At 39.1% G+C, this 27,873-nt stretch overlaps 1 protein-coding gene across 8 annotated transcripts in view; it reads left to right on the forward strand.

The window, feature by feature from the left end:
* Window positions 1-27,873, forward strand: part of NEK5 (NIMA related kinase 5) — a 167,343-nt gene that overhangs the window by 19,866 nt on the left and 119,604 nt on the right. For all 8 annotated transcript variants that reach the window (XM_049853314.1, XM_049853307.1, XM_049853308.1 and 5 more), the window contains exons 4-8: window positions 13,285-13,382; window positions 15,386-15,469; window positions 15,558-15,628; window positions 21,750-21,836; window positions 23,462-23,516. In XM_049853314.1, coding sequence (XP_049709271.1) covers window positions 13,285-13,382; window positions 15,386-15,469; window positions 15,558-15,628; window positions 21,750-21,836; window positions 23,462-23,516 — 395 coding nt within the window. The remainder of the gene's footprint in view (window positions 1-13,284; window positions 13,383-15,385; window positions 15,470-15,557; window positions 15,629-21,749; window positions 21,837-23,461; window positions 23,517-27,873) is intronic.

The following is a 27,873-nucleotide window of genomic DNA, read 5'->3' on the forward strand; positions in this document are numbered from 1 at the left end:
CAATTTGGATGCTCTTTATCACTGTATCTAGCCTAATTGCTCTGGCCAGGACCTCCAGCACAATGTTAAATAAGAGTGGTGAGAAAGGGCATCTTTGGTTCCCATTCTCAAAGGGAATGCTTTCAGACTGTCTCCATTTAGGGTGATGTTGGCTGCTGTCTTTGTATAAATGCCTTCTATTATGTTGAGGAGTTTCCCTTCCATTCCTGTTTTGCTGAGAGTTTTTATCATGAATGGGTGTTGGATTTTGTCAAATACCTTTTCTGTATAAATTCATAAGATCATGTTCTTGTCTTTTGTTTTATTTTGGTGATGAATTGCATTGATTTTCTAATGTTGAACCATCCCTGCATAGCTGGTATGAATCCCACTTGGTCATGGTGAATTATTTTTTTGATATGTTGTTGAATTCTATTTGCTAGAATTTTGTTGAGGATTTTTTTTGTCTATCTTCACGAGGGATATTGGTCTGTAATTTTCTTTTTTTTGTGGTGTCACTACCTGGTTTTGGCATCAGGGTTATGTTGACTTCATAGAATGAGTTTGAGAGTATTCCACCATTTTCTATCCTCTGAAATACCTTTAGTAGTAATGGTGTTAACTCTTCTCTGAAAGTTTGTAGACTTCTCCTATGAAACTGTCAGGGCCAGGGCTTTTGTTTTCAGTCTCTTCTTTTGTTATAGGTTTATTTAGTTGTTCTACCTCTGTTTTTGTTAGTTTAGATAGGTAGTGTGTTTCTAGACATTTGTCCATTTTCCTCTAGGTTTTCAAATTTGTTAGAGCACAATTTTTCATAGTATTCTGTTATGATTCTTTTAATTTCAGTTGTGTCTGTTATGATATTGCCTGTCTCATATTTGGGTTATTTGCTTCCTCTCCTCTTTTTCTTTTGTCAGTTTGGCTAACGTTTTATCGATTTTGTTGATCTTTTCAAAGAACCAGCTGTAGGTCTTGTTAACCCTTTCAATTGTTTTTCTAGTCTGTATTTCATTTAATTCTGCTCTAATTTTTATTATTTCCTTTTTTCTGGTGCCCAAGGGCTTCTTTTGCTGCACTCTATTTGTTCGAGTTGTAGGGTTAATGTCTTGATTTGACCCTTTCTTCTTTTTGGATGTGTGCATTTATTGCTATATATTGACCTCTGAGCACTACTTTAACTGTGTCCCAGAGGTTCTGGTAGAATGTATTTTCATTCTCATTTGATTCTGTAAATTTCTTTATTCCGTCCTTAATTTCTTCTATCACCCAGTAGTTTTTGAGCAAACTGTTTTTCTCTCTTTTTTAATGCTGTTAGAATTTGTTTTATGTATTTTGGGACCCTGTCCTTGGGTGTGTAGAATTTATTATGGTTATGTTCTCCTTGTGTATTGACCCTTTAATCGTTTTATGATGTCCTTCCTTATCCTTAGTGGTAGATTTTATGTTAATGTCTATTTTACCAGACATGAATATTGCCACTCCATCTCTTTTTTGATTGTTGTTTGCCTGATACATTTTTTCCATCCTTTGTGTTTTTAAGTCTAAAGTGTGTCTCTTGTAGGCAGCATATAGATGGATTGTGTTTTTTTTTTTTTTATTCTGCCATTTTCTGTCTCTTTATTCGTGCATTTAGTCCATTTACATTCAGTGTAATTATTGATAGGTATGAGTTTAGTGCTGTCATTTTGATGTCTTTTATTTGTGTTGACTTTTTTTTGTTCCACTTAATTTTCTGTACAAAATCATTTTTCTTTATGTGTTTTCTTTTCATCTTTTCATTGTTGTTGATTTTGCATTTGCTGAGTCTTTATGTTTTTCTTGTTTTGTATTTTGATGAGTAGGATTGTTAATTTCCTTGTGGTTACCTGAATTTTTACCCCTATTTTTCTAAGTTTAAACCAATCTTTTAATTCTTTTTATTGCCTTGACTTCCTCTCCATGTGAAAGATCTATGACTACATTTTTTAGTCCCTCTTTTTTGTTTCAATGTTGTCATCTTTTACATATTGACATCTTTATTTCCCTATTTTCAGCATTTTAACTTTGATTTATTTTTGTGATTTTCCTATCTGGGTTTATATCTGGTTGCTGTGTTGTGTTCTAGTGTTGGGTTGTTATCTGATGTTACTGATTTTCTGACTGGAGGACTCCCTTTATTATTTCTTGTAATTTTGGTTTGGTTTTTGCTAATTCCCTAAACTTCTGTTTATCTGGAAATGCTGTAATTTTGCATCATATTTGAAAGATGATTTTGCTGGATATCTAATTTTTGGCTGGCAGTTTTTTTCCTTCAAGGCTTTATGTATGTCATCCCATTGCCTTCTTGCCTGCATTGTTTCTGCTGAGTAGTCAGAGCTTAGTCTTATTGACTCTTCTTTGAAGATGACTTTTCATTTATCCCTAGTTGCTCTTAAAATTCTATCTTTACCTTTGGTTTTGGAAGTTTGATTATAATATATCTTGGTGACTTTCTTTTGGGATCTACATTGTGTGGCGTTTGATGAGCATCTTGGATAGGTATCTTCTCATCTCTGTCAATATCAGGGAAGTTTTCTGCCAACAAATCTTCGACAATTCTCTCTGCATTTTCTGTTATCTCCCTGTGTTCTGGTACTCTAATCACTTGTGGGTTATTCCTCTTGATAGAGTCCCACATAATTCTTAGGGTTTCATCAGTTTTTTTTAATTCATCTGATTTTTCTTCAAATAAGTTGGTGTCAATTGCTTTATCTTCAGCCTCGCTAATCTTGACTTCCAGTTCCTCAGTTCTGCTCCTGTGACTTTTTATTGAGTTGTCTAATTCTGAAATTTTATTGTTAGTCTTCTGGATTTCTGTTTGCTGTCTTTCTATGGTTTCTTCCAGCCTGTTAAATCTGTCATGTGCTGTTCTATAATCTTCTTAAGTTCCTCTATTATGCTATTGTCTGTGTGTTCCTTGGCTTGTTCTGCATTTTGTCTGATCTCCTTCCTGATCTCTTGAAGAGTTCTGTATATTAGCCTTTTGTATTCTACCTCTGGTAATTTCAAGAAGTTATCTTCCTCCAGAAGATTTCTTGATTCTTTGTTTTGGTCACTTGATGAAGCCATCATGGTCTGCCTCTTTATGTGACTTGATATTTACTGTTGTCTCCGAGCCATCAGTAAGTTATTATAGTTATTTTATGTTTGATTACTGTGACCTAGGTTCTTGTTTTTTTTTTGTTTGTTTGTTTGTTTTGTTTTGATATGCCCAAATAGGCTGCTCGTGTAAACTGTTTTGATTTTTGGCATCTTTGAAGCTCTAATATTCTGTCACTAGGTGGTGAGATCTGTTACTAGGTATATGGGCTCAGGAGTTCATTTACTTGTATGGATTCAGCTCAGATGTCCAGGTAGTTGGTCACCAAGTGTGTGGTACAGGCTCTCACCTACAGTCCTAGACCAGCAGGGGTGATTGGAATAGGCACAGGTGTCTGGCTGCAATAGGGGGTCATGTGCCAAGCAAGGTAGGGGGCTGACGGCTGCCCCTGAGTGTCTGGGAGGAAAGTGTATCCCTGTTCCCGTAGAATGCATAGGTGGGTGGATTTTGCAGCCACACCACGGGCACCCAATGCTGTTGGCTGTAAGGACTAGGAGGCATCACTTATTCTTGGGCCCCTGTTGCAGGTGGCTAGGTGGCATGGGTGGAGCTACCAGTCCTCACACCCCCGATGTGGGTAGGTGAGGACCCTCCTTAATGGGCAGAGTGGTGTCAAATGTCACAAACCTGCCACTTCACCATATAGCTGATACAGTTGAAGTTAGGCTTCAGTATATACCCTGTTGTACTGGGCTAGTGAGGGCCTATGCTGTTGAAATGGGCCCATACAAGTCTATGCAGGGGTGAAAGGCATTCAAAGTCCATGGACCCCTTATGCCTATACCTAGGCAAAGGAGCTGTGCCTGCCCTGAGTTCCTGGCTTAGGGACACTGCCAGATTTTTTTTTTTTTCCTACTTGTTAATTTGTTCCCTCTGCAAGGCTGGGAGAATGGCTTGGCACATGAGAGGTCCTACTTCCAATCCAAGGGAAGTGGCAGTCACTGAAGCCGGCCTGGGACCTGGTGCAGAGTGGGGAGGGGGCAGGTAAATGAGAGACAGGTTCTTCCCAATGGTGGTATTTTTTGATCTGCGCGGTAGGTTAGATGCATGTACTTATCTTTTGTTGACTGAGAGCCGCTTTTCACTGGTTCTGGAGGCTTGAGTAGACTCTCCACCGCTCGGTGTCTCCTGATGTGGAAAATGTGCCCTGAACACCACTGCTTGCCCCATCGTGCATGCGAGTTGATCAGGCATGCAGGATGCTGGTTCCCACCAAGTCATGTCTGGCAACTCCTTGCTGATTTTGAACCATCTCTCCCTCCCCCTGCCACTCAGTTTGCATTTGAAGTTCAGGGCTCCTAGATTGTCATATATAATTGTCATATATAATCACTTCACTTGTTTTCTTTTTGGTCTTTGTTGTAAGAGGGACCACTGGAAGCATCTGACTCTGCCATCTTGACCCCGCCTCCTATGTATCTTAAAGCATCATCAGGTTGGTGAAAATAAGTAAATAAATAAATGCAGCCACCAGTTTTTGAGTTTTTATGCTGTGAAGGACACATTTACTCACCAAGAGTTTTTCTTCCAGAAGCTGTATGTCTTACAAATTAAAACCACTGCATTCACTTCGGGGAAACAGTTTCTCTTAATGGCGGCAGAAAACTTTGGACAGACAGTGGTGATGGTTGCACAATATGATGAATGTAATCAATGTCACTGAATCGTGAACCTAAAAATTGTTGAATTGGCAAAGATTTTGTTATGTATAGCTTTACCACGATAAAACAATTAAAACAAAACAAAACAAACCCACTGCATTCAAAGTAATCCTCTGGATACAGCTCTTCTTTCATGACTGGGTATTTCGAAGAGCTCTCGTAACTATTCTTGGGAGCAGAGAAGTACACAGGGGCAAGGAATTGAGTTTATTCAATAACTTTTATGGGGCAGTCTCTGAATGAAGTGCCTGTACTCCTGTTCGTGGATTGCTAACAGCAATGCAATAAGATCTTACCTCCTTTCACTGTTTGGGTTGTTGCTGTGTCTCCCTATCTGGCTAACTCTTCCTCGTCCTTAGGCCTTTCCTAAGCTTACGATTCAAATCAGAGATCTTCCACAGCACTTTATTGGATGTGTATGCATGTCTATTTATATATGTAATTAAGACTTTGTTTAATATTTGTCTCCCCCTTTTTTATTGTATTTTGGTGAGAGTTTACAGAGCAGATTAGTTTCTCATTCAACAATTTATGCATAAATTATTTTGTTACATTGGTTGCAATCCCCACATTGTCAGCACTCTCCCCCTTTCCCTTTCCACCCTGGGTTCCCCGGTTCCATTCCTCCAGTTTTCCTGTCCCTTCCTGCCTTCTCATCTTTGTTTTTGGGCAGATATTGCCCATTTGGTCTCCTATTCATGACTGAACTAAGAAGCATGTTCCTGACATGTGTTATTGTTTCATAGTCCTGTCTAATCTTTGGCTGAAAGGTGATGTTTCAACCATAAACTTCATGAGACTGGGAGCTCATCTCTTTGGCTCACATATGATCCTTGGTAAGATCTTCCCACAGACAGGGAACTCCATGAAGACAGTGCCTCCCATAGTAGATGCTCACTGCACACTTGTTTAATCACTGGATGGACTTCTTGTTGTTAGGTGCCATTGAGCCACTTCCGACTCACGGTGATTCTGTGTACAACAGAACAAAACATTGCCTGCTCCTGCGCAATCCTCATGACCATTGTTATGCTTGAGCCCATTGTTACAGCCACTGCGTCATTCCTTCTTGTTGAGGATCTTCCATTTTTTCAGTGACGCTTTACTTTACCAAGCGTGATGTCCTTCTCCAGGGACTGATCCCTCCAGATAACATGTCCAAATTACATGAGACAAAGTCTCACCATCCTTGCTTCTAAGGAACATTCTGGCTGTACTTCTTACAAGACAGATTTGTTTGTTCTTCTGGTAGTCCATGACATATTCAATATTCTTCTTCAATGCCATAATTCAAAGGCATCAATTCTTCTTTGGTCTTCCTTATTCGTTGTCCAGCTTTTGCATGCATATGAGGCAATTGAAAATACCATGGTTTGAGTCAGGCACACCTTAGTCCTCAAAGTGACATCCTTGCTTTTCAACACGTTTCAAGAGGTCTTTTACAGCAGATTTGCCCAACGTAGTACATAGTCTGATATCTTGACTGCTGCCTACATGGGCATTTATTGTGGATACAAGTAAAATGAAATCCTTGACAACTTCAGTGTTTTCTCCATTTATCATGATGTTTCTTATTGATCCAGTTGTGAGGATTTTTGTTTTCCTTATGTTGAGGTGTAATCCATACTGAAGGCTATAACCTTTGATAATTGTCAGTAAGTGCTTCAAGCCCTCTTCACTTTCAGCAAGCAAGGTTGTGTCATATGCATAATGCAGGTTGTTAATGAGTCTTCCTCCAATCCTGATGCCCATTCTTCTTCATATAGTTCAGTTTCTCAGATTATTTGCTCAGTATACAGATTGAATAAGTATGGTGGCAGAATACAACCTTAACCCACACCTTTTCTGATTTTATACCACGCAGTATCCCCTTGTTCTGTTTGAATGTCTACCTCTTGGTCTGTGTACGTGTTCTGCATGAGCACAATTAAGTTTTCAGGAAGTGCAATTTTTTGCAATGTTATCCATAATTTGTTATGATCCACACTGTTGAATGCCTTTGTGTAGTCAATAAAACACAGGTAAACATCTTTCTGGCATTTTCTGCTTTCAGCCAAGATCCCTTTGACATCAACAATGATGTCCCTTGTTCCACATCCTCTTCTGAATCTGTCTTGACCTTTTGGCAGTCCCCTATTGATGTACTGCTGCAACCGTTTTTGAATGATCTTCAGCAAAATTTTATTTTACTTTAATTTTTACTTTACTCTTCCAGTCCATTGGCCAGGTAGCTCTCTTCCAAATTTCTTGGCATAGACACCCTTTGTTGAAACATCTCATTTGGTATGCGGTCAATTCCTGCAGCCTTGTTTTTCTCCATTCCCTTCGGTGCGTCTTGGACTTCTTCCTTTAGTACCTTTGGTTCTTGATCATATGCTACCTCCTGAAATGGTTGAACGTTGATCAGTTCTTTTTGGTACAGTGACTCCGTGTATTCCTTCCAGCTTCTTTTGATGCTTCCCACATCATTCAGTATTTTCCCTGTAGAATCCTTCAGTATTGCAACTGGAAGCTTGAATTTTTTCTTCAGTTCTTTCAGCTTGAGAAATGCCAAGTGTGTTCTTCCCTTTTGGTTTTCTAACTCCAGATCTTTGCACATTTCTTTATAATACTTCCTCTTCTCGAGCTGCCCTTTGAAATCTTTGTTTAGCTCTTTTACTTCTTCATTTCTTCCATATGCTTTAGGTTGTCTACGTTCAAAAGCTAGTTCCAGAGTCTTTTCTGACATCCATTTTTGTCTTTCATTCTCTTCTGTCTTTTTAATGACCTTTTGCTTTACTTGGAAACCCTGGTGGTGTAGTGGTTAAGTGCTATGTCTACTAACCAAAGGATTGGCAGTTCAACTCTGCCAGGTGCTCCTTGGAAACTCTATGGGCCAGTTCTATTCTGTTCTATATGGTCTCTATGAGTCGGAATCAACTTGACGGCACTGGGTTTGTTTTTTTTGGTTTGCTGGGTTTTTTTTCCTTATGTATGACGTCCTTAATGTCTTCCTGCAACTCATCTGGTCTTTGGTCATTAGTGTTCAACGCATCAAATCTGTTCTTTAGATGGTCTCTAAAGTCAGGTGGGATATACTCAGCATCATAGCCCTCATGGACTTGTTATAATTTTCTTCAGCTTCAGCTTGCATCCGAGCAATTGATGGTCTATTCCATGGTCTGAACAGCCTGTCCCTGGCCTTTTTGTGACTGATGATATTGAGCTTTTGCATTGTCTCTTTCCACAGATGTAGTTGATTTGATTGCCATGTATTTCATCTGACGAGGTTCACATGTATAGTTGCCATTTATGTTGTTGAAAAACAGCATTTGCAATGAAGAAGTTTTTGGTCTTTCAAAATTCTATCATGCAATCTCCAGTGTTGTTTCTATCACCAAGGCCATATTTTCCAACTACTGGTCTTTCTTTGTTTCCAACTTTCACATTTCGATCACCAGTATTTATCAATGCATCTTGATTTGATGTTTGATCAATTTCAGACTGCAAAAGTTGGTAAAAATCTTCTATTTCTTCATCTTTGGCATCAGTGCTTAGTTTGTAAATTTGAATAATAATTGTTTTAACTGGTCTTTGTAGGTGTATGGACATTATCCTGTCACTGACAGCATTGCCCTTCAGGATAGATCTTGAAATGTTCTTTTTCATGAGGAGCACGATGCCATTCCTATTCAATTTGTCATTCTTGGCATAGTAGATCACATGATTGTCTAATTCAGAATAGCCCATACCAGTTCATTTCAGCTCACTAATGTCTAGGATATCAATCTTTGTGCATTCTATTTCATTTTTAATGACTTCCAATTTTCCTAGATTCATACTTCATGCATTCCACTTCTGATTATTAATGGATATTTGCAGCTATTTCTTCTAAAAAACCTTTGTGAGGTGCTGCATATATACACAAACTTCTCATCAATTTCAAGGCATGACCCTCCCACAAGGGCCACAAACTGACCAATCCCCTGTCGGTAGGCCGTAGACAGTTCATTTGGACTGTAGGCTATATATAGTCCATATTCTCTTCATTTGCGTAGCCTATTGACCAGTCTTTGCAAGATGCGTACCAAGCAAAGGACCAGATAAAAAGTAATCAAACCAAGTTGTCTAGAGCTTACCCAGGAAATGTTGGTCAACCTAGAAAAAAATAACAAACCCTGTGGGGAAGAAAACTAAGGTAAATATAACTCCTCAAGGCTTAGGGGAAAATACCTCTCAAGCTGTTTTTCAGAAGAACCAGAGCAAAAGCCACATAGAGGACTCATGTCACCACAAGACCCAAATTCAAGAAAGGGCTATTAATTCTTCCTGGGGTGTTGGGAAAGACTCACAGCTATTATTTTAAAGGCAGATTTCTAATCTCTTGAAGGAATGTATTAATAATAATAACTAACATTTAATGAACTTTCATTATGTGCAGGCATTGTTCTAAGCATCTGGCATGAATTAGCTCAATCTTTATAACAGTCCTAAGAGAAAGTTTCTATATTATTATCCTCATTTTACAAGTGAGGTGATGAGGTACAGAGAGATTAAAATAACTTGCCCAAGTCACAGAACTAAGAAGTAGAAGTGGTGAAATGGGGAGTCTTAGGCTGGGTTCTCTAAAGAAGCAAAGCAAATAAACTGTATAAATGTGTATGTAAAGAGAGATTTGTATCAAGGAAATGGCTTACTTGGTTGTAGTGGCTGGAATGTCCCAAGTCTGTGGATCAGGGTAGAGGCTTCTCCTGATTCACGTACACACAGGGGTTGTCAAACCCAAGATCAGAAGGTCGAAGAGCAGGGCTCTTGTTCACAGCCTGTGAAGATAATGAATCTCAAAATCGGCAGGCAAGACCACAGGTAAGCTGCTAGCTTGAGTCCCAAGAACCAGAGGTCAGATGAACAGGAGCCAGCTGCAGGATCCAGAATGAGCAAAAGCCCCTGAACCTTGCTAGAATGCCTGGTTATATTTGGATGCAGGCTACACGTCCAGGGAAACTCCCTTTCAACAGGTTGGCTACTCACAGCAGATCCCGTCATGGAGGTGATCATATATCAAATCTCAACAGGGAAGTGATCTCATTATACAACTGACAAAACACTGAGTATCATGGCCCAGCCAAGTTGTCACACAGTCTTAACCATCACATGGAGTTAGACTCCAGCTGATCTTACTTCCATACCAAGGATTTTTAAAGGTCTATTTTTTTTTTGTACTGCATTTTACTCTGTGTATTCCTTCCATCTTCTTTTGATGCTTCCTGCATCGTTTAATATTTTCCCCATGGAATCCTTCACTATTGCAAATCGAGGCTTGAATTTTTTCTTCAGTTCTTTCAGCTTGAGAAACACCGAGCGTGTTTTTCCCTTTTAGTTTTCCATCTCCAGCTCTTTGCACATGTCATTACAATACTTTATTTTGTCTTCTTGAGAGGCCCTTTGAAATCTTCTGTTCAGTTCTTTTACTTCATCAATTCTTCCTTTTGCTTTAGCTGCTTGACGCTCAAGAGCAAGTTTCAGAGTCTCCTCTGACATCCATCTTGGTCTTTTCTTACATTCCTGTCTTTTCAGTGTCCTTTTGCTTTCTTCATGGATGATGTCCTTGATGTCATTCCACAACTCGTCTGGTCTGCGGTCACTGGTGTTCAATGCGTCAAATCTGTTCTTCAGATGGTCTCTAAATTCAGGTGGGATATACTCAAGGTCATATTTTGGCTCTTGTGGACTTGCTCTTATTTTCTTCAGTTTCAGCTTGAACTTGCATATAAGCAATTGATGGTCTGTTCCAGAGTCGGCCCCTGGCCTTGTTCTGACTGATGATATTGAGCTTTTCCATTGCCTCATTCCACAGATGTAGTCAATTTGATTTCTGTGTGTTCCATCTGGCGAGGTCCATGTGTATAGACACTGTTTATGTTGGTGAAAGAAGGTATTTGCAATGAAGACGTCCTTGGTCTTGCAAAATTCTATCATTGGATCTCCGGCATTGCTTCTATTCCCAAGGCCATATTTTCCAACTACTGATCCTTCTTCTTAGTTTCCAACTTTTGCATTCCAATTGCCAGTAATTATCAATGCATCTTGATTGCATGTTTGATCAATTTCAGACTGTAGCAGCTGATAAAAATCTTCTGTTTCTTCATCTTTGACCCTAGTGGTTGGTGTGTAAATTTCAATAATGGTCATATTAACTGGTCTTCCTTGTAGGCATATGGATATTATCCTATCACTGACAGCGCTGTACTTCAGAATAGGTCTTGAAATGTTCTTTTTGACAATGAATGCAACACCATTCCTCTACGAGTTGTCATTCCCAGCATAGTAGACTATATGATGGTCCGACTCAAAATGGCCAATAGCAGTCCATTACAGCTCACTAATGCCTAGGATATTGATGTTTATGCGTTCCATTTCATTTTTGACGATTTCCAATTTTCCTAGATTCATACTTCGTACATCTAGGTTCTGATTATTAATGGATGTTTGCAGCTGTTTCTTCTCATTTTGAGTCATGCCACATCAGCAAACGAAGGTCCTGAAAGCTTTACCCCATCCACATCATTAAGGTCGACTGTACTTTGAGGAGGCAGCTCTTCCCCAGTCATCTTTTGAGTGCCTTCCAACCTGGGGGGCTCATCTTCCAGCACTGTATCAGACAATGTTCCACTGCTATTCATAAGGTTTTCACTGGCTAATGCTTTCCAGAAGTAGACTGCCGGGTCCTTCTTCCTAGTCTGTCTTAGTCTGGAAGCTGAGCTGAAACCTGTCCTCCATGGGTGACCCTGCTGGTATCTGAATACCAGTGCATAGCTTCCAGCATCACAGCAACACACAAGCCCACACAGTGCGACAAACTGAAGATGGAAGGAATACACACAGCCATTATACCAAAAAGAATTAGTCGATAGTCAACCATTTCAAGAGGTGGCATATGATCAGGAAACAATGGTACTGAAGGAAGAAGTCCAAGCTGCTCTGAAGGCATTGGTGAAAAACAAGCCTCCAGGAATTGATGGAATATCAATTGAAATGTTTCAACAAATAGGTGCAACGCTGGAGGTGCTCACTCGTCTATGCCAAGAAATATGGAAGACACCTTCCTGGCCAACTGACAGGAAGAGATCCATATTTATGCCTATTCCCAAGAAAGGTGATCCAACCAAATGTGGAAATTATAGAACAATATCATTAATATCACAGGCAAGCAAAATTTTGCTGAAGATCATTCAAAAACAGCTGTAGCAGTATATCGACAGGGAACTGCCAGAAGTTCAGCTTGGTGTCAGAAGAGGATATCATTGCTGATGTCAGATGGATCCTGGCTGAAAGCGGAGAATACCAGAAGGATGTTTACCTGTGTTTTACTGACTATGCAAAGGCATTCGACTGTGTGGATCATAACAAATTATGGATAACACTGCAAAGAATGGGAATTCCAGAACACTTAATTGTGCTCATGAGGAACCTTTACAGAGATCAAGAGGCAGTTGTTCGGGCAGAACAGGGGGATACTGATTGGTTTAAAGTCAGGAAAGGTGTGCGTCAGGGTTGTATTTTTTCACCATACCTATTCAATCTGTATCCTGAACAAATAATCCGAGAAGCTGGACTATATGAAGAAGAACGGGGCATCAGGATTGGAGGAAGACTCATTAAGAACCTGCGTTATGCAGATGACACAACTTTGCTTGCTGAAAGTGAAGAGGACTTGAAGCACTTACTAATGAAGATCAAAGACCACAGCCTTCAGTATGGGTTGCACCTCAACATAAAGAAAACAAAAATCCTCACAACTGGACCAATGAGCAACATCATGATGAACGAAGAAAAGATTGAAGTTGTGAAGGATTTCATTTTACTTGGATCCACAATCAACAGCCATGGAAGCAGTAGTCAAGAAATCAAAAGACGCATTGCATTGGGCAAATCTGCTGCAAAGGACCTCTTCGAAGTGTTGAAGAGCAAAGATGTCACCTTGAAGACTAAGGTACACCTGACCCAAGCAATGGTATTTTCAATCACATCATATGCATGTGAAAGCTGGACAATGAATAAGGAAGACCGAAAAAGAGTTGACGCCTTTGAATTGTGATGTTGGCGAAGAATATTGCATATGCCATGGACTGCCAAAAGAACGAACAAACCTGTCTCGGAAGAAGTGTGGCCAGAGTGCTCCTTAGAGGCAAGGATGGCGAGACTGTGTCTTGCATACTTTGGGCATGTTGTCAGGAGGGATCAGTCCCTGGATAAGGGCATCATGCTTGGCAGAGTACAGGGTCAGCTGAAAGAAGGAAGACCCTCAACAAGGTGAATTGACACAGGGGCTGCAACAATGAGCTCAAGCGTTTAACGATTGTAAGAATTGCTCAGGATCGGGCAGTGTTTATTTCTGTTTTGCATAGGGTCTCTGTGAGTCGGAACCTGTTCTATGGCACCTAACTGCATTTTACAGTTATATTCTCCACCCTCTAGAACTTGAAAGACAAATGATTAGTAAATATCTGCAACCCTCCCAGTGCCCAGTGGTGTCTTTTCTTACAGAGAACAACAGCTTGTTTATTGTTATGGAGTACTGTGATGGAGGGGATCTCATGAAAAGGATCCGGAGACAGCGGGGAGTGTTATTTAGTGAAGATCAGGTAAAAACATTTCTAATTTGCTTTTTAATTTATAAGGAGAGGGGGTTTAAATTTATAATGCCATAAATAGTAGAGTGCATTTATATGAATCCATAAGATAGTGGATCAATATTCTTGGTAGATTTAGTCCAGAACATGTTTGAAATTGAACTTAAGTGGAATCTCTTTTTGAGAGTGCAGTTTTCTTGAGAAAAAATTGCCTCGTTTTTGACAATCTCATTTAGGATGCCTCTGTGAGAAATCTTCCTGGTTAAAAACAAAATGAAATTGTGATGCTCCTTAACCATTTTAAATGTGACGTATTTATAGCTTCACTCTTTTTCCTTTTTCCATTTGGTACTCTGCTTGAAAATAGCTATACCACTCTGTTAGGAAGAATGACGCTGTTCTTAGCAATGCCTATTTAGTTACATTGGTTATTAAGAGAGGGAGCGAAAAGGTGAAGAATAGTGGCCTTAATTCACATTTTCTTTCTACACAAACCCCTTCCTCTATACTCTAAGCCTCTTTGGAGCCCTCTTGGGAGTTGTATCCATGAAAGAGACAGGTATAGGTGCGGAGAGAACTCGGAATCAGGTCCTGTGTGACTGATGCATAAGGCCATCACCTCGAGCAGTGCAGGGGAATGGCCCACGATCTTTCTGTAGGCCATTTGTTTCTTTGTTCTAGTTTAGCATTTAAGAGCATTGTGCCCGTATAATTTCCTCCAAGGGTTAAACTTAAGTCTTTTGAATGTATGAATGATTAAAGAATCGATATTTCTAACCTCTGTAAATTTAATCAAGCATTCTTCCTATACTTATTTACATTATATATTAAATTCCATATTTATGGAACCCTCCTTTCTTCCTATCTATGAATTACTTTATTAATAAAAATGATTTTCAGTATAAAATTTTGAATAATGTTTCCCTTCATTGAGAAAAAAATAAGATTAGAACTGAATCTTAATATCTGGATGATAGCTTTTTTTTTTTTTCCTTTATATAATCTGGCTGACAAACAACCAATGAAATTTTAGAAGAGTTTCCAAAAAAACTCTTTGCCTTCGAGTTGATTCTAACTCATAGTGACCCTACAGGACACAGTAGAACTGTCCCACAGTATTTCTAAGGCTGTAATCTTTATGGGGAAACCCTGGTAGCTATGGCTGCTAATCAAAAGGTCGGCAGTTTGAATCCACCAGGCACTCCTGGGAAACTCTATAGGGCAGTTCTGCCCTGTTGTATAGGTCGCTATGAGTGGGAATTGACGTGATGGCAATGGGTTTGGTTTTCTGGGGAATCTTTATGGAAGCAGGCTGCCACACCTTTTCCTGAGGAGCAGCTGGCAGGTTTGAACCACTGGTCTATTGGTTAGCAGTGTAGTACTTAACCGGTGTGCCACCCGTCTCCTTTAGATTAGTTTAAATAAATCTTTGTAGGCACGGAACACATTTTAATGAAGGGGCTCATAGCCAGCTAAGACATAATAAAATTGTGAATAAGAAATAAAAATAGGCTTTTAAAGTAAAATAACTTTTGTTATTAAATTGTATAGGTATATTGATATTTCACAATGTTTTAATAACTTCACAGATTCTCTCCCTCTGCCTCTCTGGCTCTTGTCCTGGGCACCCTACTTCCACTGAGTAGGAAAAACACATGGCACTAGGATTACCAGGAGACAGAGTTGTTTGTCTAGGACTACTGAGAGTAACCCAGTATTAAATCAGAAAAAAAAAAAAAAAAAAATCAAGAACTTCCTTCCTCTCTCTTTTGCTCCTATTTACCTTTTTCTGTATCTGGAGTTCCCTTCAATTACAAGGATTGCCCTTCTGCACCTTGATTTTTCTAGCTGTAAAAGGAACGTTATATGATAAGGTACTATCTCTGTTAGTGCCATTACCTTAGACACACACATGTAAAATATTTCTCTGCTTTTGCGTGTTATCATAAAGAAGTCTCACTGAACTTGCGAGTACCAGACTGTGTGAACAGTTTTATTTTCTTTTCCCTCTACAGATTCTGGGTTGGTTTGTACAGATTTCTCTAGGACTGAAACATCTCCATGACAGGAAGATCTTACACAGAGACATAAAAACACAGGTAACAGCTCAGACAGGAGACCAAGAAAAAACTGATGTTCTGTTTTCTTGAAACATCTCAAACAGCATAGCATTTTTTCCATTTGTAGAACATTTTTCTTAGCAAGAATGGAATGGTTGCAAAGCTTGGAGACTTTGGCATAGCAAGAGTCCTGAACAAGTGAGTACTTTTTTTTTTTTTTAATTTTTATTATGCTTAAGTGAAAGTTTACAAATGAAGTCAGCCTCTCACACAAAAACTTACATACACCTTGCTGTATACCCACAATTGCTCTCCCGCAATGAAACAGTGCGCCCCCTCCTTCCTCTCTTTCTTTTCGTGTCCATTTTGCCAGCTTTTAACCCCCTCTACCCTCTCATCTTCCCTCCAGGGAGGAGATGCCAACATAGTCTCAAGTGTCCACCTGATCCAAGAAGCTCACTCCTTACCAGTATCCCTCCCCAACCCATTGTCCAGTCCAATCCATGTCTGAAGAGTTGGCTTTGGGAACGTTTCCTGTCCTGGGCCAACAGAAGGTCTGGGGGCCGTGACCACCGGGGTCCTTCTAGTCTCAGTCAGACCATTAAGTCTGGTCTTTTTATGAGAATTTGGGGTCTGCATCCCACTGCATTCCTGCTCCCTCAGGGGTTCTCTGTTGTGTTCCCTGTCAGGGCAGTCATCAGTTGTAGCCTGGCACCATCTACCTCTTCTGGTCTCAGGCTGATGTAGTCTCTGGATCATGTGGCCCTTTCTATCTCTTGGGCTTGTAATTGCCTTGTGTCCTTTGTGCTCTTCATCCTCCTTTGATCCAGGTGGGTTGAGACCAAATGATGCACCTTAGATGGCCTCTTCCTAACGTTTAAGACCCCAGACGACTCTCTCCAAGGTGGGATGGAGAATGTTTTCTTCATAGATTTTGTAATGCCAATTGACTTAGATGTCCCCTGAAACCATGGTCCCCAAACTCCTGCCCCTGCTAGGCTGTACTTCGAAGCATTCAGTTTATTCAGGAAATTTCTTTGCTTTTGGTTTAGTCCAATTGTGCTGACCTCGCCTGTATTGCGAGTTGCCTGTCCCATCACCTGAAGTAGTTCTTATCTACTATCTAATTAGTGAATACACCTCTCCTTCCCTCCCTCTGCCCTCTCGTAACCATCAAAGAATATTTTCTTCTCTGTCTAAACTATTTCTTGAGTTCTTATAATAGTGGCCTTATACAGTATTTGTCCTTTTGCAACTAATTTCATTCAGCATAATGCCTTCCAGGTTCCTCCATGTTATGAAATGTTTCACAGATTCCTCACTGTTCTTTATTGATGCGTAGTATTCCATTGTGTGAATATACCATAATTTATTTATCCATTCACCTGTTGATGGGCACCTTGGCTGCTTCCATGTTTTTGCTATTGTAAACAGTGCTGCAGTGAACATGGCTGTGCATATATCTGTTCGTGTAAAGGCTCTTATTTCTCTAGGATATATTCCAAGGAGTGGGATTGCTGGATCGTATGGTAGTTCTATTTCTAGCTTTTTAAGGAAGCGCCAAATCGATTTCCAAAGCGGTTGTACCATTTTAATTGCCACCAGCAGTGTATAAGTGTTTTAGTCTCTCCATATAACCTCTCCAACATTTATTGTTTTGTGTTTTTTGGATTATTGCCAGCCTTGTTGGAGTGAGATGAAATCTCATTGTAGTTTTGGTTTGCATTTCTCTAATGGCTAATGATCGTGAACATTTCCTCACATATCTGTTAGCTACCTAAATGTACAAGTGAGTACTTTTAAAAATCATTTTTCTTCCTGCTCAAAGTAGCCAACGTGCGTTTTTAGGAAACATGAATTGTGGTTGTTGTTGTAACGTGCCATTGAGTCGGTTCCGACTCATAGCGACCCTATGCACAACAGAACGAAACACTGCCGGGTTCTGTGCCATCTTCACAATCGTTGTTATCCTTGAGCCCATTGTTGCAGCCACCCTGTCGATCCACCTCGTTGGGGGTCTTCCTCTGTTCCGCTGACCCTGTACTTTGCCAAGCATGACTTCTTTCTCCAGAGACTGATCCCTCCTGACAACATGTCCACAGTATGCAAGACGCAGTCTGGCAATCCTTGCTTCTAAGGAGCATTCTGGCCACACTTCTTCCAAAACAGATTTATTCGTTCTTCTGGCAGTCCCTGGTATATTCAATATTCTTCGCCAACCCTACAATTCAAAGGCGTTAATTCTTCTTTGGTCTTCCTTATTCATTGTCCAGCTTTCACATGCATATGATGTGATTGAAAATACCATGGCTTGGGTCAGGTGCACCTTAGTCTTCAAGGTGACATCTTTGCTCTTCAACACTTCGAAGAGGTCCTTTGCAGCAGAGTTACCCAATGCAATGCATCTTTTGATTTCTTGACTGCTGCTTCCATGGCTGTTGATTGTGGATCCAAGTAAAATGAAATCCTTCACAACTTCAATCTTTTCTTCGTTCATCATGATGTTGTTCATTGGTCCAGTTGTGAGGATTTTTGTTTTCTTTATGTTGAGGTGCAACCCATACTGAAGTCTGTGGTCTTTGATCTTCATTAGTAAGTGCTTCAAGTCCTCTTCACTTTCAGCAAGCAAAGTTGTGTCATCTGCATAACGCAGGTTCTTAGTGAGTCTTCCTCCAATCCTGATGCCCCGTTCTTCTTCATATAGTCCAGCTTCTCGGATTATTTGTTCAGGATACAGATTGAATAGGTATGGTGAAAAAATACAACCCTGACGCACACCTTCCCTGACTTTAAACCAATCAGTATCCCCTTGTTCTGTCCCAACAACTGCCTCTTGATCTCTGTAAAGGTTCCTCATGAGCACAATTAAGTGTTCTGGAATTCCCATTCTTTGCATTGTTATCCATAACTTGTTATGATCTGCACAGTCGAATGCCTTTGCATAGTCAGTAAAACACAGGTAAACATCCTTCTGGCATTCTCTGCTTTCAGCCAGGATCCATCTGACATCAGCAGTGATATCCCTGGTTTCACGTCCTCTTCTGAAACCAGCCCGAATTTCTGGCAGTTCCCTGTCGATACACTGCTGCAGCCATTTTTGAATGATCTTCAGCAAAATTTTGCTTGCGTGTGGCATTAGTGATATTGTTCTGTAATTTCCACATTCGGTTGGATCACCTTTCTTGGGAATAGGCATAAATATGGATCTCTTCCTGTCAGTTGGCCAGGAAGCTGTCTTCCATATTTCTTGGCATAGATGAGTGAGCACTTCCAGCGCTGCATCTGTTTGTTGAAACATCTCAATTGATATTCCATCAGTTCCTGGAGGCTTGTTTTTCACCAATGCCTTCAGAGCAGCTTGGACTTCTTCCTTCAGTACCATTGTTTCCTGATCATATGCTACCTCTTGAAATGGTTGAACATCGACTAATTCTTTTTGATATAATGACTCTGTGTATTCCTTCCATCTTCTTTCGATGCTTCCTGCGTTGTTTAACATTTTCCCCATAGAATCCTTCACTATTGCAACTTGAGGCTTGATTTTTTTCTTCAGTTCTTTCAGCTTGAGAAACGCTGAGCGTGTTCTCCCCTTTTGGTTTTCCATCTCCAGCTCTTTGCACATGTCATTATAATACTTTGCTTTGCCTTCTCCAGCCACTCTTTGAAATTTTTTGTTCAGTTCTTTTACTTCATCAATTCTTGCTTTTGCTTTAGCTGCTTGACGCTCAAGAGCAAGTTTCAGAGTCTCCTCTGACATCCATCTTGGTCTTTTTTTCTTTCCTGTCTTTTCAATGACCTCTTGCCTTCTTCATGCATGATGTCATTCCACAACTCATCTGATCTCCGGTCACTAGTGTTCAATGCATCAAATCTATTCTTCAGATGGTCTCTAAATTCAGATGGGATATACTCAAGGTCATATTTTGGCTCTTGTGGACTTGCTCTTATTTTCTTCAGTTTCAGCTTGAACTTGCATATGAGGAATTGATGGTCTATTCCAGAGTCGGCCCCTGATCTTGTTCTGACTGATGATATTGAGCTTTTACATCATCTCTTTCCACAGATGTAGTCAATTTGATTTCTGTGTATTCCATCTGGCGAGGTCCATGTGTATAGTTGCTGTTTATGTTGGTGAAAGAAGGTATTTGCAATGAACAAGTCGTTGTTCTTGCAAAATTCTATCATTCGATCTCCGGCATTGTTTCTATCCCCAAGGCCATATTTTCCAACTACTGATCCTTCTTCTTTGTTTCCAACTTTTGTATTAAAATCACCAGTAATTACCAATGCACCTTGATTGCATGTTCGATCAATTTCAGACTGTAGCAGCTGATAAAAATCTTTTGTTTCTTCATCTTTGGCCCTAGAGGTTGGTGTGTATATTTCAATAATAGTCGTATTAAGTGGTCTTCCTTGTATGCATATGGACATTATCCTATCATTGACAGCATTGTATTTCAGGGTAGATCTTGAAACGTTCTTTTTGACGATGAATGCAACACCTTTCCTCTTCAGTTCTCATTCCCAGCATAGTAGACTATATGATGGTACGATTCAAAATGGCCAGTACCAGTCCATTACAGCTCACTAATGCCTAGGATATCGATCTTTATGCGTTCCATTTCATTTTTGATGATTTCTAAGTTACCTAGATTCATACTTCGTACATCCAGGTTCCAATTATTAATGGATGTTTTCAGGTGTTTCTTCTCAATTTGCGTTGTGTCACATCAGCAAATGAAGGTCCTGAAAGCTTTACTCCATCCATGTCATTAAGGTCAACTGTACTTTGAGGAGGCAGCTCTTCCCCAGTCATCTTTTGAGTGCCTTCCAATCTGGGGGGCTCATCTTCCAGCACTATGTTAGACAATGTTCCACTGCTATTCATAAGGTTTTCACTGGCTAATGCCTTCCAGAAGTAGACTGCCGGGTCCTTCTTCCTAGTCTGTCTTAGTCTGGAAGCTGAGCTGAAACCTGTCCTCCATGGGTGACCCTGCTGGCATGTGAATACTGGTGGCACAGCTTCCAGCATCACAGCCTCACACAAGCCCGCACAGTACGACAAACTCACAGACACATGGGAGAATCATGAATTAAGAAGATATTAAAAACGTGGTTGTCTATATAATTTTTGGTAACTATTTATATTCCAGCTGCAATTGAGTTCATTCTGACTGATGGTGACCCCATGTGTGTCAGAGTATAACTGTGCTCCATAGGGTTTTCAGTGACTGATTTTTTGGAAGTAGGTCACTTGACCTTTCTTTCAAAGTGCCTCTGATTGGACTTGAACCTTCAACCCTTCAATTAGCAGCCAAATGTGTTAACTGCACCACCAGGGACTCCAGCTATTTATATAAATGCATTAAATTATTCAAGTGGTAGTTAGAGATTAAAATTGCCAAGATAAATTGTGGCATGGAAGGTTGGTGACAATGTCATGTAGTGTGTACTGTAAGTTTATCAAATACGTGATGTGACTGATATGCAAAAAACTGGTGAGAATTCAGTGGAACGGGCAGGTTCAGACATTCGGCTAGGTGGGAGTGGGAATTGGTGCAACGGTTCAGGAAGACAATTTGGTGGTGATATTATCTAAAGAGATTGTTAAAGGTTCTGCTTCTTGGAATTTGTTCTAAGGGAATAATTTGAAATTTGGAATCATATGAATCTCTAACAACTGGGAGATGGTTAAATATAATTTTTGGAACAGCTATGTACCCATTATACAGTTACAAACATTTATGATTTTGAAGATTTCTTGATGTTGTGAGAAAATGCTTTATGATAGGTTTAATGAAAAATTTGGAATTCTGAATTTTAAATGCAGTATTATCACAGCTATGTGAAAAATATGCATAGAAAAAATTCAGCAAGGAAATAAATCAGAATTTTAACAGTAGTTATTCTCAGGTGATAAGATTATGGGTGCTTTTTTTCTTTCTTGTTATTCACTTTTATATTTTCCAAATTTTAAATAATGAGATTGGATTACTTTGACAATTTGAAAGGGGGAAATCTTTCTACCTCTGAGAGTTTTTTTGTTAACATTAAAATTTTACCTCTCTGTGGAGTCTTTAAGCCATAAAAAATATATTTTTTAATGTGTGGATTTTGGGGGATGAATTATGAGCTTAAAACATCACCTAATGTATTACTATGTTGCTAAGTATGCACTGTTTTCCTTTATTTTCATCTGTGTGCTCATCGCATTCTGTGTTACCTATTGTTCACGTTTTTCCTTACATTTCTATATTTTAAACATGTTTATTACTCCAATAATAAATCACAGTATTTTATTATTCATATATTTTACTAGTTCCATGGAACTTGCTCAAACTTGTGTTGGAACGCCTTATTATCTGTCCCCAGAGATCTGTCAGAACAAACCCTACAACAATAAAACGTGAGTTGCTGACTGTTGGTTTGAAGGTGCTAGGAAAATCTGATGGATGATATTGAGTTAAAGTGCTAGAAACTGAAGTTATTACCCCTTCTGTCTTCTTTATGGTGCTTTTGTAATTTCATTTTCTTCACGTCTGAAATGTGAATCACAGTGACTGTCTCTGACCACTGGGTGTGCCCTGATGCTGTGGGCTTTAGAAAAAACCCATTTCTCTTCACTTAAAGATACGTGTGAAGGAAACAGCATTGTTTTGTTTACTGATACTGCTTTTTAAAAATTTGAATCAACATTGAAATATTGGAAGATTTAAAAAACATACAGATTTGGTGCTTCTGAAAATTGGAAGATCTTGGCAATCATCAGCTGGGCCACTGCCCCCTTCGCTTCAGAAAACCATTTTCTGGTTCACCTCAGCACTCACTGAGTGGTATAAACTAGTCACTACGGAGTTTACTGTGACGTACAGCGACCGCATGTATGTCAGACTAGAAGTGTACTCCAGAGAGTTTTCAATGGCTGATTTTTCAGAAGTAGTTTGCCAATCCTTTCTTCCAAGGCACCTCTGGGTGGACTTGAACCTCCAACCTTTCAGTTAGCAGTTGTGTGTTAACCATTTGCACTGCACAATAACTCCACAGGGTAATTAATATAAGGTATGCAAATGTTTGGACCCAGTCCCAGTCACTGGCCTAACCCTGTAGGCTTGTGAATACACCACCCTGGATAGAGAGGATAGAATAGAGAATAAACCAAAAAAGAATAGAGAATAGAGGAGGAATTTGGGGCCCAGATAGAGCAGACATTCTATGCGATAGGAAATGGTCACTGAGTTTCTAAAACTAAAATGTGTGATGTTCAGCTGGTAACTGTTCTCTGCCTGTTCTGTGATCACCCTCCATGGTCTCTAAACCTTTAGGGTAAGCCAGCTTCCTCTCTCCTTCTCTCTCTCACATATGCGGAAGTGTGGCTTCGCTTTACTGGATCCTCCTTGTTTTCGCCATTTGACTGCCTCTTTGACTTTTCGTTATATTTTCTTTGGTCTTGTAGATTTAACTATACTTTTTGTCCTATAAAATAACTCCTTATTAAACTAATTGCATATAAGTATTTCTGAATACCAAGTCTGTAAAGAGCAAGGCTTGAGTCATATATTGTAAGTACATTTTTCAAATGTTTATTGAATATCACACATGTATTCATCACTTAATATAACTTGGCTCTTCGAGAGCTTGAGTGGAATATACCTTTCTAAACTAACCGGTTTACATCTTGAATCAAAACAAATCCATCTTTTGAGTTCTGTCTCCCTCCTCCAAATTGCTCAAAATTCTGTACATTCACACATTTTCTTTGAGCACATTAAGTTGAAGTAAATACTGAGCCATCAGATTGTAGCAAAAGTTTGTATTCATTTTCACTGCTAGAATTCTGACAAACTACAAATGGTTTTTATTGTACCTCTTATCTTAGTGATAATAAGAATTGGTAATGTATCTGAGAGCATTTGTAAAAACTGATCAACCTATGTAAAATTATAAAGTGACACAATGCAATGCACTGTGAGGATAAAAACTTTTATTGAGATTTGTGGATATTCTTGGCGTTTAACCTCTTCTCTTCTCCAGGGATATTTGGTCTCTTGGCTGTGTCTTATATGAGCTCTGCACACTCAAGCATCCTGTAAGTATGTTAATTGTTAGATTAATCTTAAATTATTAAAATCATATCAATGAAATTAATTCCTGGGAGAAAAGGTTAAGGTTTGGCTTTGTTAGATTGTTAACAATTATTTGGACAAGCTATTAAAACGGAATTATACAGCTGTATGTACTGCCACATGAAGATGTACAAACTATATTACAAAATAAAATAAGCTGAAGAATAAAATGTGTAGTATATTTCCATTAAAAATAAATTGTGTGTGTTAATTGTACATGTAAAAATGGCTGAAGTGGCAAATGTTTGTTATATTTGGAAACGCTGGTGGTGTAGTGGTTAAGTGCTACGGCTCTTAACCAAAACGTCGGCAGTTTGAATCCACCAGGCGCTCCTTGGAAACTCTATGGGGCAGTTCTACTCTGTCCTATAGTTTCGCTATGAGTCCGAATCGACGGCAATGTGTTTGGATTTTTTTGTTGTTGTTGTTATATTCATTTTACCACAATAAAAAATAAACTGCTTGTGAATACATATATACATAATCCATATATATATATTGAGAGAAACCAAACCTGTTGCCATCAAGTTGATTCTGACTCATAGCGATCATATATATATGTATATATGTGTGTGTGTATATACATTTTATATATATATATATATATACACACACATGCTGCTGTTTTGTTGAGGATTTTTGCATCTTTATTCATAAAGGATATTGTTCTGTAATTTTCTTCTCTAGTGATGTCTTTGGTGTTGGTATCAGGATAATACTGGCCTCATAGAATGATTTAGGAGGTTTTTCCTCTCGTGTTTTTTGAAAGCATTTGTGAAGGATTGGCATTAATTCTTCTTTTTGATATAATTCACCAGTGAAGCTGTCTGGTCCTGGGATTTTCAGGTTCAGTAGTTTGAGTCTTTAAAGGAATATGTTCCTTTCTGTACGTTATCTAATTTGTTGGCGTATAATTGTTCATAGTGTTCTCTTACAATCTTTTATTTCTGTAAGGCCAGTAGTGATCTTTTATTCCTGATTTTAGTAATTTGTCTTTTCTTTTTTTCTTGCTTAGTCTAGATAAGGTTTGCAAATTTTGTAGAGCCTTTGAAATAACTAACTTTTGATTTCATTGATTTTCTCTATTGTTTTTCTGTTCTCTATTTCATTAATTTCTACTCTGATCTCTTTATTTTTTTATTTTTTATTTGCTTGCTTTGGGTTTAGTTCGCTTTTCTTTTGCTAGTTTCTAAGGTGGAAGTTTAGGCTACTGGTTAGAGATCATTCTTTTTTGATTTAGGCATTTCAGCCAAAAATTCCCTCGAATGCTGCCTTAGTTGTATTCCTTAACTTGTGGTATGTAGTATTCTTGTTTCCATTCACCTTAATGTGTCTTCTAATTTCCCCTGTGGCTTTCTTCTCTGACCCATTGGTTATTTAGAAGTGTGCTCTCTAACTTTCAGTTATTTGTGAATTTCTCAAATTCCTTTTGTTATTCATTTCTAATTTCACTCCACTGTGGTCAGAGAACATGTTCTGTGTGATTTTAAAACCCAGTGCCCTCGAATCGTTCCGACTCATAGTGATTTAAGTCCTTTTAAATTTACTGACTTATTGGTGATCTCACTTATATGCACTTAAGAAAAATGTGTATTCTACTGATTTTGAGTAGAATGTTCTATAGATGTCTCTTAGGTCTATTTGGTTTACAGGATTATTCATATCTTCTATTTCCTTGCTGATCTTCTGCCTGTTTGTTCTATCCATTATTGAAAGTAGGCTATCGATGTCTCCAACTATTATTATTAGTTTATTTCTTCCTTCAGTTCTGCTGGTTTCTGATTAATGTATTTTTGGGTTCTGGTGTTACAGTCATATGTTTTTATAATTGTTGTATCTTCTCAATGGATTGATCCTTTTATCAGTATAAACGTCTCTCTGTCTCTAGCAACAATTTTTCTCTTAAAGACTAGTTTTCTGATATTAGTGTAGCCATTGCAACTCTTTTTTGGTTACTGGTTGCATGATGGATTCTTATCCATCCTTTATTTTCAACCTGTTTATGTCTTTGAATCTGAATGGTGTCTTTTGTAGTCAGCACATAGATGGATTATTCTGCCAATCTCTGCCTTCTGATTTATATTTAATGTAATTACTGATAGGGTAGGGTTTATGTATGCCATTTTATTATTTCTTTTCTGTATGTCTTGTGTCTTTTTTGGTTATCTGTTTCTCCGTTACTGCCTTCTTTGGCATTAGATATTTTCTAGTGTATCATTTTAATTTCCTTGTCCTTTCTTTTATTTTTACTAAGTTATTTTCTTAGGGGATGCCCTGGGGATTACCATTTACATCTTAAACTATGACAATTTAGTTCCATTTAATACCAACTTAATGTCAATAGTTCACAGAAACTTTGATCCTATATGGCTCTAGCTCTATTCCCTCCCTACTACTTGTGCTATTATTATAGTAAAATTACATCTTCAAGCATTGTATGCCAGTCAACACTGCTTTGTAATTATTGATTTATGTAGTTGTCATCTAAATCATGCAAAAAAATTTACAAACACGATTACATCTTTACTCTCTTTTATAATTACCTATGTACTTTTTTTTTATGTACTTTTTTATGTAGTTACTTTTACTAGTGCTGTTTATTTCTGCACTTGGATTTGAGTTATATTTTAGCTTGAAGGACTCCTTTAGTATTTTTTATAGGGCAGCTCTGCTAGTGATGAATTCTCTCAGTTTTTGTTACTAAAAAGCAAACAAACAAGCCAGAGGAGCCGTGGTGGCACAATGGTTAAGCACTTGGCTGCTAACCAAAATGTTGGCGGTTCAAATCCACCCACTTGTTCCTTGGGAGAAAGACCTAGCAATTTGCTTCCGTAAAGCTTGCAGCCAAGAAAACCCCATGGGCAGTTCTACTATGTCGCATGGGATCATTATGAGTCAGAATCGACTCAAAGGCACCCAACAACATCAACAACATTGCTTTGTTCATTTTAGAAGAATTCCTGTTCTGTGGGTCATTGCAAAAAGAAAACAAACAAATCAGTTGCTGTCGAGTTGATTCTGACCCCATGTGTTACGGAGTAGAACTGTGTTCCATAGGGTTTTCAAAGGCAGTGATCTTTTGGATGTAAATCACCAGGCCTTTCTTCTGAGGAACGTCTGGGTAGATTTGAACTGCCAGCGCTTAACAGTTTGCTAGTGAGGGGACTCCTTTTGTTAATGTAGGAATGTCTTGATTTTTTCTTCATTTTTGAAGGATACTTTTTCTAGATTCCACATCTAGAAAAAAAAAAAAACCCAGAACCCAGTGCCCTCGAGTCGATTCCGACTCATAACGACTGTATAGGACGGCGTAGAACTGCCCCATAGAGTTTCCAAGGAGTGCCTGGCGAATTCGAACTGCCGACCCTTTGGTTAGCAGCTGTAGCACTTAACCACTACGCCAGGGTTCTGGGTTTTTTTTTTCTAGATGTGGAATTATTGGTGAACAGTCTTTCAGCACTTTGGAAGGTTCTTCTAGCACTGCATTCTAGTTTCCATGGATTCTGATGAGAAATCAGCTGTTAATCTTTTTTTTTTTTTTAAGCTCAGTTATTTTAATTTATTTTAAATGTACTTTATATGAAGTTTTACAGAGAAAACTAGTTTCTCATTAAGCAATTAATACACATACTGTTTTGTGACAGTGGTTGCCAATCCCAAGACATGTTAACACTCTCCCTTTCTCGACCTTGGGTTCCCTATTACCAGCTTTCCTGTCCCCTCCTGCCTTCTAGTCCTTGTCCCTAGGCTGATGTGCCCCTTTAGTCTTCTATTGTTTTATGGGCTGAACCTAAGGAGTGACTTCATTACTGAGCTATAAGGATGTCTGGGGGGCCGTACTCTTGGGGTTTGTCCAGCCTCCAGACCATTAAGTCTGGTCTTTTTCCTTTTTTGTGAGTTAGAATTCTGTTCTATGTTTTTCTCCAGCCTTGCCCGGGACCCTCTGTTGTGATCCCTGTCAGAGCAGTTGGTGGTGGTAGCAAGGCACCATCTGGTTGTGCTGGACTCAGTCTGGTGGAGGCTGTGGTAGTTGTGGTCCATCAGTCCTTTGGACTAGTCATTTCCTTGTGTCTTTGGTTTTCTTCATTCTCCCTTGTTCCAAATGGGGTCTAACCAGTAGAATATCTTAGATGGCCACTCACAAGCGTTTAAGACCCCAGATTCTACTCACCGAAGTGGAATGTAGAGCATTTTCTCTATAAACTATGTTATGCCAATTGAGCTAGATATTCCCCGAGACCATGGTCCCCACAGCCCTCAGCCCAGTAATTTGATCCCTCAGGGAGTTTAGATGTGTCTATTTTTTATGGAGCTTCCATG

The sequence above is a fragment of the Elephas maximus genome, chromosome 14, assembly GCF_024166365.1.
Source record: "Elephas maximus indicus isolate mEleMax1 chromosome 14, mEleMax1 primary haplotype, whole genome shotgun sequence".
NCBI classification, from domain to species: Eukaryota; Metazoa; Chordata; class Mammalia; order Proboscidea; family Elephantidae; genus Elephas; species Elephas maximus.